This window comes from Kryptolebias marmoratus, linkage group LG17 (genome assembly GCF_001649575.2).
Source record: "Kryptolebias marmoratus isolate JLee-2015 linkage group LG17, ASM164957v2, whole genome shotgun sequence".
NCBI classification, from domain to species: Eukaryota; Metazoa; Chordata; class Actinopteri; order Cyprinodontiformes; family Rivulidae; genus Kryptolebias; species Kryptolebias marmoratus.
In genome coordinates this window covers 12,789,902-12,808,166 of record NC_051446.1, presented here as the reverse complement: position 1 = coordinate 12,808,166, position 18,265 = coordinate 12,789,902, and the positions used below count along the sequence as shown (strand labels likewise).

Below are 18,265 nucleotides of genomic sequence, written 5' to 3'. Positions count from 1 at the left end.
CAAAGCCTGAATGAAAATAAATCGGCTTGCTTTCAAAAAGCTGCAATTTTGGCATGTTTTGCTACATTAATATATGGGGGCTTTTAGCCCCGCCTACTTCCCTGCACACAGCCATGGTGTAACATGAGCTTGTTTTAGAGCATGAAATAACTAAACATGAAAAAAGAAAAGAATCATAGAACATGCAGCATCAAGGTATGAGAATCTACTAAAACAAATGTCCCATTCCTTAAGGTGGAGGGGGCGGAGCTTAAAAGCTTGTTCTGGGACCATCTTGTGGGGAAGCTGCGCCAGCTTTGGTTTCAACATTTAAGTCCCCAAAAAGTGTCTTATCGTTTCCTTACATTTTAACGGTACAAGCCTTGGTTTAACTGTCCTCAAAAGTCATCTCTACAAGTCGTTTCATTTTAGCACGAGGCCGCATTGAGGAGGCTCAAGGGCCGCTTGTGGCCCTCGGCCCGTACTTTGCCCACACGTGCCGTGCGTAAACGCGCCTCCCGTTCTGGAATCCAAGTCCCTCCCTGACAGGAGCTGCCGCAGCGCAGACACACTCCTCTCTGCGCAGCGGTGCGAGAAGTTACCTCTTTAAAAAAACAATATTGTGTTTTTTGTTGTTTTTTTTTTAAGTGACAAATATCTGCGCTCAGGGTTTGTGCGTTACGCATGAGCTGAGCCTCCAGCCGCGCATCATGAAGGTAACATTTGGAGCTCTGGTGGTGACAGCCGGGGTCTGCGGGCTTCTGAGCTTCGCCTTGTTGGCGACCTCCCTCGGAACCGACTACTGGTTCATCATAGAGACGAGGAACATGAGCGACTTCGAGGACATGAGCTCCCACTCGGGACTGTGGAGCGTCAACGAAGGTACAGCTCTCTGACTTTCCTCCCGGCCGAGTCTCATAACAGGTGTCTGAAGTTGTCTCCTCTGAGTGGTTGTTGTTGTTGTTGTTGTTGAATGAGGGGAATTGTTGCTGCTTCTGTCCGTGTCGTTGCGTCCAGATGGGAAGACGCACGCAGACTCCATCGACCCCTTCTCTGCCGACCCCTCCGGATACTCTGAGTCTGAGCTGCGCATGCTCAGTGAGTCTCATCTTCCAGCTGCGCTCATGGTGACTGTCCTCAGCGTGTCCAGGTGGCGTTTGTCCACTGACCGCTCCGTGTCTTCCCACCCCAGGTATGCACGGAGCCATCGTGGTGCTGCTTCCCCTCAGCCTGGTTCTGCTGCTCTTCGGTGGGATCTGTGGACTGGTCAGCTCCCTGGCCAGAAGCCCGGTCCTTCTCACCGCCACAGCCTCTTACTTCTTCATCTGCAGTAAGTTAGGGCTCACTTCCTGCACTTGGCTCTGTTTTTCCCTTCCATCCTCTAAGGTGCAAAGGTCAGGTCCAAGGATGGGAGCTCAGCCACCCTCTCAGGACCCAAATAAACACAAACTATTACTACTTAGAGACTGAGCATTCCATGATGGAAATGCATGTCGCCCACCACCTTTCACGCCAGGGTTCTGGACTGAAATTGTCTTATTTTGACAAAAATAAGATGTCAGCTGGCTGTGGCAGGCATCTTGAGCTGTATCCGCTCCAAAAGCTAATCAGTTGTAGAGTGATATCCAGTGACTATTTCCTGAAGGTTTAGTTAAAATCCGTGCAGTGGTTCATGAGATATTTTGCTAACAGACAGACAGACCCACCTTTTGCCTCTCAGCAGCAGGTCGATAATAACGGCTGCATTAAGAGAAACCTAGGAGAAAGATTGAAATGTTAATTTATCCTTGAAGCTCCGGGAGAGACAGTGTTGACAGAGGAGACTGGATTTATCCCAACAAGCACAAAGGAAAACGCGGCGCAGCTCTGCTTCGCATCATTTGCTCCAGCTCACAGAAAACAGGAGCTGCTTAAATGGAACGAGGCTTGGTTTTTCTGACACGGGAGAGTAATTTAGTGTCCGTGTGCAGAGAGGGACAGAGCGTCTGACAGGCCAGGATTTTCTCCCCAGTTTTCCGTATTAACGAGCACAGTAAACAGCCTTCTGGGTGACTCATTCTTCACTCTCTGTGTTTTGGTCGCTTTGATGTAAAACTGAGCTTCGGAGCATTTTGGAACGCACGTACTCCGTCCTGCAGCTCTGTGTGTGCATGTTTATATTTACCTCGACATGAGAATTCACGTTTGATCTTCAACTGTGTCTGTGTTTGTCTGTCTGTTAGCGAAATATCTCACGCACCGCTGGACGGGTGGTAATGGAACTTTCAGAGCGTAGTCACTGGATGTGCGTCTACAACTGATTAATGTTTGGAGTCATTCCCATTCAAGATGGCCGCCACAGCAAACTGACATTGGAAAACACAAAAATGGCTACAACTTAGACAATTTTACATTTACAGAACTAAAATTTGGTCTGGTAGTAGCTGAAAGTCATCCCCAACACATACTCTGAGTGCTACACATTACACAAGATTTCTACCTAAAACTTTGGTATTAACTGTTTGAGATAACCTTGTTTGTCTGTTCGCAAAATATCTTAAGAACCACTGAATGGATTTTAATAAAACTCTCAGGAAATAATTATTGAATGTACATCTACAGCTGATTAACTTTTAGAAATAATTCATTTCAAGATGACTGCCACAGCTAATTAACCTTAGAAAACACAAAAATGCCAATAACTCAGTCAGTTCTATAGATAGGGAACTAAAATCTGGTGTGGTAGTAGTTGAGAGTAATTCCAAACACATACTCCAAGCGCTAACATATTGCCCAATCCATCGCAATATCAAGTAACGTTGCACATAACATTTATTTTTAAGGTTTGACCAAAATGGTTACAGGAAAAAAGAAGTTGTGCAATGCAAGTTTTAAAGCTTTTTTTTTTTTGCTCTAAGACTGATCGAACCTTACCACTCAGAACACTGAAATAACTGGTGTCCATACATCCCAGGAACAGGACATATGTTTATACGTTAGATCATAGTTTATGTTGGGAGGAATACCTTTTTACTGTATTTATTCACCTTGACGTCATTTTGCAAGAGCTGTTTGCGCGATCGCTACGACAACAAATCCAAACACGTGCTTGGCTGCAGGAAAAAATAGACGCTTCGGTGAAGTAGCAAACCGTTCCAGTTGTGCAGAAACTACAGACAACCCTCTACAGACCGTCTGGGAAGGAGCGAGCTGTACAGCGAGGAGCTGTGCGTGCGCCACGGCCAGACATTTCATACAAGCAGAACCCTTTGAAAGGAATTATGGGTAAAAATCCCCCTAATGCCACAGAAATGGCTTCTAAGCTGCAGCGGGTGCGTTGTTAAACACTGACTGAGCAAAGTTCTTAGTATCTGATGTCTTTTTTTTATTATTTTAAACCCTACAAACAACATTTTACTTGCTTAAACGTTCACAGGGATACATTTTTGACCAGCTGTGCACGCAGACCCTTTCCAAACCTCGAAAACAACATTGTCTGCAATCTCACGCTCAGAATATGAGTTGGGGATGACTCTCAGTTAATACCACGCCAATTTTTAGTCCAATATTTGCCAAACTGGCTGAGTTAATGCCATTTTTGTGTTGGCTAATGTCCACCAGCTGTGGCGTCCATCTTGACTTGGATTGACTCCAAACATTAATCAGCTGTAGACGTACTTTCAGTGGTTACTCTGCGAGAGTTTCATTGAAATCCATCCAGCGAGCAATGAGATATTTTGCTAACAGACAGACAAGCTGACTCCAACGGTTACGGCTCAGGTTTTAAGTAAAAATCTTGTGCGAAGAGTCGCTTTTTGAGCTTGAGTTGTGAACGACTCTCAGCCACAGGCACACCAAATGTTAGCGCAGTGTTCGTGAAATTAACTGAATTGTAGCCATTGTTGTGCGTTTATAGATCAGCTGGGTGTGGTGGCCATCTTGGATTGAGTTGGCCCCCACAGTTAATCAATTATAGATGTATACTTATACTTTTTTCCTTGTGTTGTTTCGGCATCTAACTACTTCAGCACACACTCAGCAGACTTGTGGTATTTGTATTTTTGGGGGATTTTTTATTTTATTTTGTTTATTTTTAGCTTTTAAGTTTTTAATGAGCTGAATTCAGGTTTGGCCTGCTGTTTTGCCAATGCCGGTTTCACCTTTTAGCTGATGTTTTGCTAATTTTTGCATCGGTTCTGCTTGTTTTAACTTTGACAGCTCAGTTTCAGCAAAGAAACTCAGCCCTCAGCATTTTCACAGAAAACGCCCCTTATTTATTATTTATTTATTCTTCTAGTTTTATTACTCTGACCAATTTGTGCACGCTTTTATCGCAACATCATAAAATGTGTTTCGCTGTGTTTGGTTCCCAGAAATGCTGCCAATTTTCTCCAGTTTGGTTAACCATGTTAACATTTCAACGTCAGTCTGGATATTTACGGTAATAAAACATCTGCTGTGATCTTAAACCATCTCACACGCTCCTCTCTCTCTGCTGAGGCCTCGTGACCTTCATAAAGCAGAGTGTGTGATAGTCTAACACTTACACTAGAAGACTCTTTATAGTCTAACTTGATTATGATGGAGCCGGATGAAGGCTTGAATTAGATCCCAGTCGTCTTGTGAGTGTCTTGTCGGTTCAGCGTTTAAGCTGCTTGTTAGGCAGCTTTGCTTTTTTTTCTGAATTTATCCCCCAATATTTGACTCAAAACAATCAATCCGATTTGCAACCACATAGGAACGCAGAGTTATGATTACTGTTCTTATTTTTGTTGTTGTTAACACCGGATTTGGATGTCTTGTGAACATTTCTAAAGAAGGTAAGAAGTTACTTAGGAAGTTAAAAACTATTTTGCCCTATTTTTATGGCAGAAACTGCTCAGTTCAGATCTGATTCCAGCAGGTCTCTCCAGGTCTTTTGGGGTTGGTTACTTCCAATTGTTTAATACTTCCACGTTCACTTATGACATTTGTTTGTACTGACCTGTGCCTGTCTTTACACACAGTCTCTGAATCCCTGGGGGAACTAAAGACTCTGTCTGCTCCAGGTGAGGCTTGAACTCACAACCTCGGCATGACTCGCTGCTCAATACTGCCTTATAAGTACCGCGCGCTGACCGATTGCGCCACTGGAGCTCGTTGACTTCTAGTTTAGCAACTTTATTTGCTTCACATTTGACCACAGCACTGACTTATTTTGGTATATTGTTTTAACATGTTCCAAATGAAGACGTATCAGTCATCAAACTATGGGGTTCTTGGCTGACATGGCTACTCAGCAAGCTCCAGTGGCGCAATAGGTCAGCGCGCGGTACTTATGTCTACTTATAAGACAGTATTGAGTGGTAAGTTATGCTGAGGTTGTGAGTTCAAGCCTCACCTGGAGCAGACGGAGTCTTTATTTGGCTTGTAAAGACTTAGTGTGCACAACATTATGATATGAGGAGAGGCTGGGATCATTAACAAACACAAATAGCAACCAACTGGTTGATGACCTGAGCTGTCATATGTCATATATGCACATCTTTAGATAAGTAATACACAATCTTAAATTCCTTCTAGAATTATTTGCAAATGTTTGACAACAGTGATTTTCGAACTCCAAACAGTTTGTAAATCACACTCTAAAGCTCCAGTGAGCTCCAGTGGCACAATCGGTCAGCGCACGGTACTTATAAGACAGTATCAAGTGTTAAGTCATGCTGAGGTTGTGAGTTCAATCCTCACCTGAAGCAGCGAGGAATCCTTTTAATTGCTACTGAGTTGGGAAGACTGCATAAAGAAAACAATGGCTTGAAGACACGAGTGGTTGTGAATCAGTGTTGGACAGGTCATCTGCAGATACAAAGATCTCCTCTTCTGGCATTTTCTCAAGTGACTTTAGACAGAAAATCCACAGCCATACAATCCCAAGATGTTGACTTGTATTGGATAATGATTTCAGTGAATAATAACAATATATTGAAGCAAAGTTTGGAGTGGCAGTGGCCAAGAGTCTTCCTGAAACTTTAACTTTACCTATTAGAGTTAACTGTGTTAGCAAACTACCTCCTGAACCACTGGACAGATATTAATGAAACGCTCAGAAAGTCATTGGTTGTACATCTACAACTGACTAAACTTTGAAGTCAATCCAATTCAAGGTGGCAGCAACAGCTAATTGACCTTAGCCAACACAAAAATGGCTGTAACTCAGCCAGTTTTACAAATATCGAGTTAAAATTCCCAACTCGCACTCCGAGCGCTAACAGATCATGTAAGATCCAGCAATATTGCCTTCGACTTTGCATAATGTTTTTTGTTGTTTTTTTTAATTCAAGATTTGACCAAAACGTCTATAACTCAAAATATTTCACTATAGGATGATCCTAGTTTAAAACTGTGGCATGCAGTGCAGTGGGTGATAAGGATTTCTTCGAGGAATACTAGTTTAATGTATATAAAAATGTTGTTACGCATGATAAACTTGCCGTTGTGCTCATGGAAGGGACTATAGTTTTCCCTCCTTCCACCGGTGGACACAGTGGCATTACCAAATTTGGCATCAAGCCACTTCCAGACTAAAAATCTTGTCTCCAAAAATTGTCTCATTTGATTATCCTACTTCGCCTGCCTGATAGAAAACAAACTGATAAACAAGCCGAAAGCCAATTACTGAGTTCCTTTCACAGAATACAGGATAAAGCAGCTAATTAATAACAGAACTATCCTTCCTGTATGGTCTGTAGTTCAGTCATTTCCCAGCTGTGCCTCCATGTCTTTCTGTTGCTCCGCTCACTGCAGCGAAGTGCATAAAAACGAGACATCAGACGCGGCTTCCTCATCATATCTCCACTTTGCTGCACCTCGGGGTGTAATTGTAATAAAGTCTTTATTAGTCCCACCCTGGGTAGCTCCACTTGCATCCTCTAAAACCAGGAGCAAGCTGTCAAAATTAAAAGGGTTTCCAATGGCAACGCCGTGAAACTTTGCGGGGCCCGTGCGTGTATGCGTGCGTCCCGGACTAGGCTCTGATGATCGGGGGGGACAGATATGCGTCAGCGCATTTCCTGCCTCTCAAAATGAGATTTGCAAAGACCCAATTTAGCCGGCTTTGGATCAAGGCTCTCGCTGCAAGAAATACAGGAGTAATACTTGTGTTCAAAGTGTGTGCTCAAAAACATCTGTGTAAAATGAATAAATGGGGCCGTACCAGTCTAGTTCCGGTATTAAAATATTGAAAAAAACAAAAGCCTTTATGTTGTTTCTATTCAGCATTCCTGAATTTAACAAGTCAATATGCTCAGCTATGTTGGGAGACACGCAGCCATGAACAACGAATATCTTACCTGTTGTAGATGGTTCTTTAAACGGGCTCAGTTTGGAGAAATGGTGGCAAAATCTGACAGGACTGACAGCTGGTCCAAACGCAGCTAAGCCCGAGCTACAAAACAGCTTCAGTCTCCAACATTTCATAGTAGGTCAATCCATTTCTATAGATCAGTTGTTTGAAGTCGCTAAAATCCGCTCTGCTTAGACTAGCCGTTATTAGCTTCATTATATGGCGAGAGTGAACTCACTGCCAGAGCAGATTTTGTCGTCTTAAAACAACTCCAAATTTTTTAAATTTCAAAACAGTTCATGCAAACACCAATCTTTAAGCCTTTACACGACAGTCAGTTTTGTGTTGCATAGTTATTCTGGTAGAAATATCATGAAATTCTCCCCCCAAGCTGTATCTGAAATGGTACACTAGCTGCTATCGCTGTGCTTGCAAACGATGGTAAAATTCCATGCAATTAATGCCAAACTGACGCCAACATAAAGATGAAGTTTTATTATTTTATTTTATTTATTACTGTTTCCTTTTAGTTTTGATTTACCTGTACAGCACTGTGGTTTTTAAAGTGCTTTATACATAAATGACGATGACGATGATGATGATGATGATGATGATGATGATGATGATGATGATGATGAAGAAGCGTTCACATGAACCACTGTGAAATTTTGGAGATTGAAGCTGTTTCAAGATGGCAGCAATCCACTTTGGTCCTAGCTCTGTTTGGACTTACCTTCAGCTCATCAGTCCCGTCAGACTTACGTTCTTTTTTTCTAAACTGAGGTCGTTCAAGGAGCTATCTACAACAAGTAAGATATTAATTGTTCATGACCTATCCACGGGAGCCCCACTTCAAAACCCATCGCTGCACATTAAACTGTTTTGTTTGCTTGTTTTCTACTTGTGTCATTACCCAGGTCTGCTGACTCTCTGCGGTGCCAGCCTCTACATCATCTACTCTTACCAGGCCCTGGATGAGACCGAGAGGCTGGTGGGGCAGGAGGATTTGGCCTACATCCACACCTCCTTCGGCTGGTCTCTGGGCCTGGCCTGGCTCTCCTACGGCCTGGAGGTCGTCACCAGCGCGCTGCTACTTGTAGCCGCGCGGACGGCCAGGCTGCAGCAAAGAGGTCCCACTGCGGCCTGAAACCATGAATTTTTTTAGAAACGGACTCGGATTTTAAAATAGAAGTTGAACTGCGGGTAGAGCGAACTCAGGGGAAACAGCTGTCAGGTAGAGGTGAACGTCACTGCAGGTGGGTTTTGCAAGAAAAACAAAAGCTGGACACAGTGAGCAGAAGTGGTTTTATCAAAGTGTGTTATGGGTTTAATAACCCTGGTTTTACTCATGGGGAGAAGTGGTGAGTTGGAAGTTTGACTTAAATTGGATCTGTTGCACCCTCTTGTGGTGTAAAATAAGATTTTTTTTGTTTTTTGCAGAGCCGATCATCCTGATTGTCACACTGTAATCAACAGTTTATTACCTTACATCAATACATTTATCTTTAATTTGACCACATTTCCTATAATTCAGCTTTTATGAAGCAGCTTGATTTGGTGTGAGCTGCAATTGATGCTTTTAGGTGGCTGAAGAACACAGTTTTGTGTTGTTTTTTTTGTAACGTAGCGCTCTGTAGCTAAAATTTTAGTTTGTCGTCTCGTGTAAGAAAGAAGAAGCTGAAACATGCTGTTTGCAAGGCAGTTTCTTGTGTTCTTCGTGATCTCTGTCCTAACATTTTGCATGTCGGTTTAAACATCCTTCAAAGATATAATTCATGTGCAACTAAAACAGCTTAAGACGGAAATCAGCAGCAGTGGTCGTGAGTCTGTTGTTGTGGGCCGAGTGGACCCTGATCGGCACTAAATTCCTGCTGCTGGCGTCCATCTAGGAAAATCACAAAAACGCACATCTCCCAAAGCTGCACAAAGATGCAAATCCTGCCGCTCTGCCTGACAGCGCCAAACATCAAGGTTGAAAGCATCTGCAGTTTCGAGCCGCGACCCAAAAAAAAAAAAAAAAAAAAAAGCAAATGTTTGTCCCTCTGGCTTAGAATTAACATCATGTTATAAAAGAAAATCAATACAGTTGTGGGTTTTTTTTTTTCGTCTTGTGAGATATTCAATAAAAGGCCATCTTCCACCCACCCATATTACTTTTGCTTTTAAATAATGACACAAACTTGCTGCTGGTTCTTTTATACAAAAAGAGGGGAAAAAAGCATGTTTCCAGTGTGAAATAGTTAAACTGAGACATTTCTTCATCTTTAAACAAAAAGGGAGTGTTCAAAAAGATCAAATAAAATGTTTCGACATCCATACAGGGTACCAATACATAATACTGCCCACCTAGTACCTTATGTAAGTACTGGGGACTGGGCTGTATTTGGAAGTGACTTGTTACTCTGTACTTAAAGGGCACATGCTTGGTACTTGTATGCACTTGGTACATTTCTGATGCCAGGTATGTGCCTGATAACTACCAGGCTGTGTTATGTATTGTTACCCAGTACAATTAAAGGTTTTTTTTTAAGGTCTGTCGTTGCTGAAGTCAGACTTATTACACTTATTCTGCTGACCGGGAGCCAACATTTAAAGTCTTACAGCCGCAACTCATCTTCCTGCGGGGCTTCCGCCCGAGGATCCAGCTCCACAGGCCGTACGTCACAATTTTGAGTCGTTTCATTTCATTCGTTTCATTAAACGCTAAAACTTTACAATACGGTGGTGTTTTAAAAAAAAAAACGGGCTGATCCACCACTCCCACCGATGGCAGAAAGACTTGAGCTATGTATTTACAAGTGACAGAATGAAACAAATAAATAGAATATGTCAAGAAACAAAAGACTCTTGAGTCCTAACGTGTCAGTTTAATCAGTAATATGAGCCGGCCGTTTGTCTTAAGTCTCAAAATGATGGCTGGGTTATTCCTAAGGCTTCTGTAAAAGTCTTTAAATTTGAATTTAATCCCCTCTGTTCGCCTCTTCGCTCATCTGTAGCTGCTGTGGACACGTGGACGAACAGGCGGCTTTGGTTCGGGTAACCTTCCCCCCCTACAGAGGAGTTCAGTCCGTTCCCACCAAACGTCTCGGCATCGATCCGAGGACTCTGAAACAGGTGGGAGTGTTAGCCTGGTAAGCATACCTTCCCAGCAAACAGCAGCCCCACTATGGTGAAGAAAATAGCCAGGATGAAGAGCACGTAGGACGAGCCCACCATCGTGTTGTTGGGCAGCTTGTACGGCTGTCCTCCGATCTCGCTGATGTAGAATCCCATCGGGAATACCAGGGCAGCCATGCAGAACAGGACCACTGTAGTGGGGAGGAACGGGAGAGGCGAACATTAACACCTGCGCTAATCATGTCTCAGACAGGTTAACATCTGCAGCGCCGGCGTGTGGAAATATTCAACTCATCTGAGCGAACGCCTGGGAGGAAAGGCGTGCGCTTCGCTCTCATTCTGATCCCATAATCCCTGTGCGGACTGATGGAAGAAATGATTCAAACGTTCCCCCTTCTTCTCTCTCTGTTCTGGTCCTGGCCTACAGCCCCAGACGTCTCCGCTCCGTCTCATCTGAGACCGCGGCTTTATTTGGGACGTCAACCGGGCTTCTGAAAGCCCGGCCTGCTGCTCTGTTGGCACAGCTACTCATCACAACCGAGGTTAGAAGTGACAAACGTACCAGCGGGAGTCACTTAGGCAGCAGAGCATCCAAACAAAAATAACCCTAGCAGAAAAACTTAAGAAAAAGATACAAAGAAATACGATTGGAGCTACTAGGATCCTTTAGAAATAATAGAAACATAGTAGGTGCTATACTTAAATCGTTAGAAACGTGCAAAAAAATTGATTTGAAGTTTTGCTTGATCTTGACTTTTTCTTTCGGATTTCCAACTACCTGACTGAACAATGAGTTTTGAGTAATCGTATAAAGAAAGCAGAATTCCTTGAAGGATCCCCCGCTGCCTTGCACGGCAAAGATCCTGAGGGAGTTTAGATGTGCTGGGACTGGTCTCAGCCACCAGACCAAACTTCAGCTCAATATGTGTAAAAGTGACTGAGCCACAGCCGTTGTTGTGTTTGCTGTCAATTAGTTGTGGTGGCCAGCTTGAACTGGGTTGACTCCAAACGTTCTTCTGCTGTATTTGATTACTTTCTGAGCGTTTCATTTAAACCCATGCAGTGGTTTCTGAGATATTTTGCCAACAGACAGACAAACACAGGCAATAAGGTGATAATTATGTAAAATAAATGGCTCTATCAGTCTGGTGATGCAACAGCATTCACCTTTGTGTGACGGTTATTGATGATCCAATGTGTGAGGAAACGTCCTCCCATCGTCTTTCATCCTGAAAGTGACACCTGACTCCTGCTTTAACCCTTCAGGTTTTAATGTCAAGTCATCTTAATTTTATTCGCAACAAATTGTGTCATTTTTACTCCCTGTAATTGGGAGTCCTTCTGCTTGAAGCCCCCTTTTCCCGCATCTGACATCGTACTCAGCAGCGACACAATTTCCAGTTTAGTTTTAAAGCTACTCTGTCATTTTAATGAACATATTCGCTGTTGAGTCAACCACAGATCTACGGCCAGAATCCATTTAGGTTCATGAAACATTCTGGGTTTCGCACCAAAAAAAAAAAAAAAGTATGCAAATTATATACCGAAAGGCTTTTAACGGCTTATTTTATTCTGTGGGCGATGTTGCTCTGATACCAGTTTAAGTAAAACTTTAGCACCATGTTTATTCCTGCAAACTTCTCCGTGCTCAGAGGCTGTGATTTAAACCGGATCTTAGGTTTGATCTAAATACCTCCGCCACATATAACCCACCAGCACTGCAGCTACAGGTTCTCTTAAATCTGCTTCCTCTTGTGGAAACATTTCCAGTGTTGTGACACATTTCCACAGCTCTGGTCATTTTAAAAGGATTGAAATCTCAAAAACAGAGCAACGAACATCTGCTTTGCACCTGGTTCTAGTCAGATTACAATGTGGATCCCAGCAATAACTCAGCAACACATTAATACTGACAGAGATAATGTCACTGCTGCATGCTGAGAGGGAAAAAAAAGAGCTGAGAATAATCGGTGACGACACTGAATACCCACTTCCTGTGAAGGCGATCCAGCGGGCGACGCGGATGGCCTCGTGGTGCCAGTGTGACATCACCAGCAGGCTGCAGGTGACGCTGAGGGAGATGATGCCCAGGACGATGAAGAAGGACGTCGCCACCCACTCTCCGGGCAGTCGAGGGGGGACGCAGATCCGCTTTCTGCCGTGGAGGGTCTGGCACTGCAGGACTAAGCCCACAGACAGAGAGCCTGTGTGAAGGCAGGACGAGTCAGAAGCTTTAAAAAAAAAAAAAAGCTTTTCTTGTTGAATCTTTTAACAGAGCAGCTGTATTTGAGGTAAATCTCAGCGAGCAGCTGCACACACAAACCGTACGGGCACAGACAATCTTTATTACAGAATATACTCACTATCACGATTCTTCTATTGGTCTCTGAAATAAGGTTTTTGGAGCAGAGCTTACATGAGACGTAAGCCAGCTGGGAATCCAAGAGTAGTCACGGTAGTAGTTAAACGGCAAAACTTTTGTCCTGAAGACGCCAACTTGTTAATGACTTATAACCTCACTGCGTCCACAATTCACTGTTGGAGACTAGTTGGGAGCCACAACACGCATTTTTTTTTTACTTGGAATCAAACTAAAATGGTGCTTAAGGCACAAAATTCAGGCCAACATTCTCTGGGAGTTCACATGCACGTCTCACAAATCTTGTGCAAACTATTTTATCGCAACTTATTCACAAAGTGTCTCAATTATGTCTTTTTGTGTGAATGCAGATTCAGCATTCACACGATTTTTTTTTTATTTTTCCGTACGTGTTTTTTGCAGTCTAACTGACAACTTCTCCATACTTTGTGCCATTTTAGCCTTTCGTATATCGTGACGTTCGGCTCATTCGGGAAATGGGTGCTCTGACTTTTAGTTTTTGCAACTTTTATGCTTTTCAAAAACATTTATCTGTATTTACAAACATTTTTCCAATAGAAACACTTGAGATTTCCTCGACTCCTTCAGAAACATTGTTCTCTTTGAAATCTGCTCCATCATACTCGCAGTTATTTTTGCCTTCTTGTGCTACTTTTAGCCTGCTTTTTGCTACCTTTAACTACTGTTCTTAAGCTAGCACTGTGCTACTTTTAATTAGGCTTTTGTTACTTTTAGCTCGGCTTTGTCTTGTGAATGTTCATAATTTCTTGACTGGTTTCTCTTAGAGTCGACTTTTATAGAAGTGACCTGCTGCAGGATGATCCAAAAATAAAACCCCACCACCCTTAAAGATTAGTGCATGGCGTCAAACATTCTGGTAGCGTGCGCAGAGAAAAGAGGAAATGTCTCAAGTCTTTTGGATATAGTGATGTCAGATAGGAGAGCTTCTCCCCAGAAACAGACACAAGCACTTAAAACCCTTCAGAGACCTGGTCTGCTTAACTCAACGACACAAAGGTTTCAGCAATATGGCACCGGCAGTGAGAAGAAAATAAAAGAAAATACAATCTCCCCACTCTTCATTTGTCTTTTCTGCCTTCCTTTGCCAGATTTATCATTGGAGAGCAGTTCAGTGCCCGGCGAGATGATGCAGGTGAGAAGTTTTACACATTTTGTGCATTCAGAAACTCAACTCAGAAGCACTAAGTGCAGAATTACCATAATTGTTGCAGCGGTCAAAATTACGACCAACTAAACGAGAGAGAGCGAGAGAAAGGAATGAGTGAAATCAAATAAAGGGTGTTTGAATAAACATGAGATTTACAGCCATCGAGACCCAGCAGCTTTGCTTTTTCATATGTTTCAGAACGAGCGCGTGTGCGAACGGCGACAAGAACAAATTCAAAACAGGCAGGCTGAAAGGAAGGCCGACCTTTGACCCTTTAAACCCAGAATATCCTGTTTCTCCTGAACACATCCTCTCACATCACAGAGTAAATATTGGAATCATTTCCTTGAAAACTTCAAAACGAATGATTTTTGAAAAAAAAAAATAAAAGGATTATATTAGATGAGAGCAGCTGGGTACATGGGAAATGAGAAGGAGACTGGACTTTCCTTGTTTTGTAAGAGTCTTTCTAAAACGTAGGAACTGTCCTGATGCCTCCAGGATATTTCTGTCCTCTCACCCTGAGGAGATCCACGGAGAGGGCGATCACCTGCGAGGAAGACTGAACTCAGCTCGCCGTCGCTGTAAATTCACAGAAATCTTCCCAAGTCGGGTTCGTTGAGCCACGAGGTCAGATCCCTGCTCATCAGTTTTATTCCTGCCTCATATTTAGGTTTCAGATCAAAATCTGTGCAGTTCGCTCACAATAAACTAATTAAAAAGAAATACTAGTTTATTGTTTGCCTGTTACCTTCCTTTTGTTCTTCACTGATTTGTCCAGTCTGTTATTTTAAAGCATACTTATCAAACCTTAAACCAAAGAGTTTGGGTTTTTACATTTTAGATTGGATTTCTAGTTGCAGCTGAGGACGAACGAGGCTGTGGAGCTGAGTGTTTTATTTCCTTACTGATGTGAACTCATCTCCTTCTAATGTTAGTAAAACTGATTATAAATATATTGATTATAGATTAGATAGAATATTGATGAGCATATTGATTATAAATGAGTTTGTTTACCTCAAAGCGCCAGCAAAGTTTAAAACATGACAAAATCTAAAAAAGGAAACTTTTTTTTTTCCAAACTACAATATGGGAAAACCTTTACAGCAAAGAAAACATAAAAAATAAACTATTCTATTTTCTTTGGCTATAAAATATTTAAAAAACAAAAATATGTTACCAAGAGGTAAACAGTCAAATCACAGGAAAAAAGCAGATTGATGTTATTTAGTTTTTCTGTAAAGTAAAATATTCATTTTTTTCAACCGGTTATATCTCATCTGCTGCTGTTTTCTGAAACGTCTTTAAGTTTTTAACACTTGCATTTAGTTTTTCTTGTGTTTCATGAAATGCGTTTTATCTATTTTTCGCCAAAACGTCAACGTTTTACCGAAATTCTTTGAGAAATGTGGCGCACTTATTTGTCAAATGAATCACACTTTTCTTTTTTTCTTTTCCTGTGAAAAGTGAACTCTAATAAAAAGTAATTGAAGCTTGGACTCGCTTATTTAGGTGTTCCCTCCTCAGTTTTAGTTAGCAGACGTAGTCATCAGTTTAAAGGATGATTATAACGCAATGATTCGGACAATTAATCTTCAAAGTTCTCCTCAAAATCCAGAATGAGAAAAAGTCGCAACTGAGAACGCCGAGCTTTAATTCTCCACGTCAAAATCATCATTATCCCAAAGGACACCTCATTAAAAGATCACACATCTTCTGTCCTAAACACTTCCTGCCTTCGGGTAATTAGTCTTTTGTTAATGAAACAGAAACAAAAGGCTTTTAGTACCACCTTCCAATGATTACTTATTTAACTGCTCAACAACAACAGAAACTACCTGGTTTTTGTTAAACCAGTTATTTTCGGTAATTGCCACCGACACATCTGTCCCTCGGGTAGCTGAGCCTCGGCCAGCCGTGTCTGAACAGAGAAGACAGAGAAGCAAAATACACGTAGACAATAACGTCAAAGTGTCAGGAGAGAAAAATGAACGGCGTGAAAACAGAAAGTGCACACAAACACAGAAGTCTTTGTTGGCAGCGAAACAAAAGGAAGGACTCATATGGAGAAAGGGGGTTTACTTGTAAAAGAAAATATGTCAATAATTAACACCTGAACAGAAGAAAAAGGTGCAGTGTAGTTATTAAAAGCAGCAGCTACGGGCTGTAAATGACTGGATGAAAGGGATATTCAGTGACGTGTCAGAAATCTTAGGTCTGTGTTGTTGTTTTGTGGTAAAAAAGACTGAGGTCAGATGATGCATCGGTTGATCTCTGAGCAGAAATCAAATCATTATTCACCTACCATCCCTTCTGACTTCCACCATTTCAGTCTTTCTGTCTCTCTGCTCCACATACGTTCACCCACTCGTCCATCCACACACCTTTACACACCGATTCACAAAAAATCCTAAAGCTTGATGGTCACACAAACGGGTTACTCTTACAACAAAGTGGCCTGCCTACTACTAAAGCTAGATTCAGTCTTGATTCAGTCAAGTAAAAGATTTCATCTGGAGATATCCTTGCTGTGGAGCAAATCTGTCCTGGCACACGTAGGCAGCCATCTTCTCTATATGGTACGCCTAAAATGCCATGACAGGACAAAAATCATCCCTACCATCCCTTTAGTAACACACGGTGGTGGCAGCATCATGCAAAGGGCTTCTCATGCCGTAAATCTTAGGTCCAAGTTTCTTTGTTTTTTTAAGTAAAAGAACTCAGGTCAGAAATTCGGACGCTGTTGAGGCCGTATTAGCTGTCAAAAAACACGATTTTTCAGTGTTTTTGACCATTTCTACATCATTAAATGATCGTTTGGGGGTCATCTGGATTTTTGTAAAAAATCGTGGTAATAAACAGCGACTATCCCCTGCTTTTGTTCGGCGCTCAGTTACAGAAATTAGGGTTCAGACTATCTCAGCACAGCTCATTTGCACACAATCTTAGCTCCATCTTTAGCTTTGACGCCCTCCTCCGCTCAGTTCCCTCCCCAAAATGGCTCCACTCCTGTCGCCTCGAAGTCCTTACGGCCTTTAGTTTCCGGTTCATTTTAGAAGAGAAGACGACTTTCACGTTTTACCTCTTACATCCAAGGATTATTTCTCTGACTCGTCGAAACTGCCCAAAGTGTACTCATCGGTGTTGGAATGTCAACAAACGCCTCGCGAGTGTTGGCAACAAAACATGACTCTGCTGATTTTGCATTTTTAGCAGTTATGTTTTCATCATAGATGACACTTATATAAAAATTTGAAATCAAAAACACGGAAAAAGTGCGCATCTAGACAGCTATTATGGCTTTAAAGCACGGCGGTGGCAGCGTCATGCAAGGGGCTTCTCGCCTGGCCTTAAATTACAAAGCAAAACCAAACAGAATTTCCCATTTCCCTGACTTCCTCCTCTCATGTTTTGTTTTGTTTTGTTTTTGTTCCTGTCCACCCTACCGGCCGGTTCTCCGGTGCTGATCCAGTCCGGGTTGGCGATGCTGGCCACGGCGAAGATGTCTGCAGCGAGGAAGAGGCATCCCGATATGACGGTGAGTTTATCCATGTCGGGAGGGAGGGAGGGGGGGCGCAGGGAAAGCTCTGCCTCCACCTCACCGTTTGGTCCAGATGCGGCTCTCATCGTGCCCGGACATGATGTTTAAAGGGGGGGGGTTATCCCCGGTTCCGAGTCCTGGGTGCTCTGTCACATCCCGGGGGCGTTCAGGGAACAAACATTTTTGGCTCGTCCAGTTCGGTATTTGCTGAAGCGCTCGTCGGTAACAACAGGTCCGTGTATCCAGTCCACTTACTTCCTGAGTTTGCCTGAATCCTCGGAGCTCTCCTCCTCCCCACCACCACCCCCACATCTGGAAGCGTTTTCTGTCCTCCGGAGCGGAAACGCCGCCCCTTTCTTACATAAAAAGCGCTTTTTTTCCCAGAAGCTCAAATCCTCCACACCCAAAGCCTCGGTCCTCCTCCTCTAACACGTTTGGCTTTAACTTAGTTTTTCTTGTTGTTTTGTGAGAGGATGCTGTCCTGTCACAGCAAACTAACGCTGTTTGACAAGTCTCGCGAGATAAAACGTGAACAGGCTTTTTTCTTTACCTTGTGCAACAGCCTAATTTACATATAAAAGGTGAAAACTTTTTTTTTGTCTCATAGTGCAGCCTCTCACCTACAAACAAGAGTACTGCCAACAGCACATAATAAGTGTCAGAGTAATCAGAACCCCTCACACAACAGCCCTGACTACTTGTCTTGAGTTAGAGCACAGACAGGGATGTCACAAAGGGGTCTCCTGTGGCCCTGAAATCAATAGGGATCATCCCCAACCC

At 42.7% G+C, this 18,265-nt stretch overlaps 2 protein-coding genes and 3 non-coding genes across 6 annotated transcripts; 3 read left to right on the top strand and 2 right to left on the bottom strand.

Moving 5' to 3' along the window:
• Positions 1-563: 563 nt before the first annotated feature.
• tmem235b (transmembrane protein 235b) lies at positions 564-9,305 on the top strand. Its single transcript, XM_017418387.3, has 4 exons — positions 564-861; positions 997-1,077; positions 1,172-1,309; positions 8,197-9,305. Exons 1-4 carry the CDS (start codon positions 690-692, stop codon positions 8,424-8,426), a joined length of 621 nt encoding a protein of 206 aa, XP_017273876.1. The 5' UTR covers positions 564-689; the 3' UTR covers positions 8,427-9,305.
• trnai-uau lies at positions 4,999-5,094 on the bottom strand. Its single transcript has 2 exons — positions 5,057-5,094; positions 4,999-5,034 (listed from the first exon to the last, which is right to left on the bottom strand). It is a non-coding gene; the product is annotated as a tRNA-Ile (tRNA).
• Positions 5,241-5,346, top strand: trnai-uau. The gene is made up of 2 exons: positions 5,241-5,278; positions 5,311-5,346. It is a non-coding gene; the product is annotated as a tRNA-Ile (tRNA).
• On the top strand, positions 5,598-5,693 carry trnai-uau. The gene is made up of 2 exons: positions 5,598-5,635; positions 5,658-5,693. It is a non-coding gene; the product is annotated as a tRNA-Ile (tRNA).
• Positions 9,306-9,459: 154 nt separating the features above from the next.
• Positions 9,460-17,974, bottom strand: LOC108237151 (uncharacterized protein C16orf52 homolog A). Of its 2 annotated transcripts, none has more exons than XM_037980984.1 (3): positions 17,391-17,974; positions 12,388-12,579; positions 9,460-10,587 (listed from the first exon to the last, which is right to left on the bottom strand). In XM_037980984.1, exons 1-3 carry the CDS (start codon positions 17,569-17,571, stop codon positions 10,403-10,405), a joined length of 558 nt encoding a protein of 185 aa, XP_037836912.1. In that variant the 5' UTR covers positions 17,572-17,974; the 3' UTR covers positions 9,460-10,402. The 2 variants fall into 2 exon arrangements, with proteins under 2 accessions (XP_037836912.1, XP_017273865.1); XM_017418376.3 differs by having other exon boundaries at positions 12,388-12,600; positions 17,391-17,967.
• Positions 17,975-18,265: the final 291 nt, after the last annotated feature.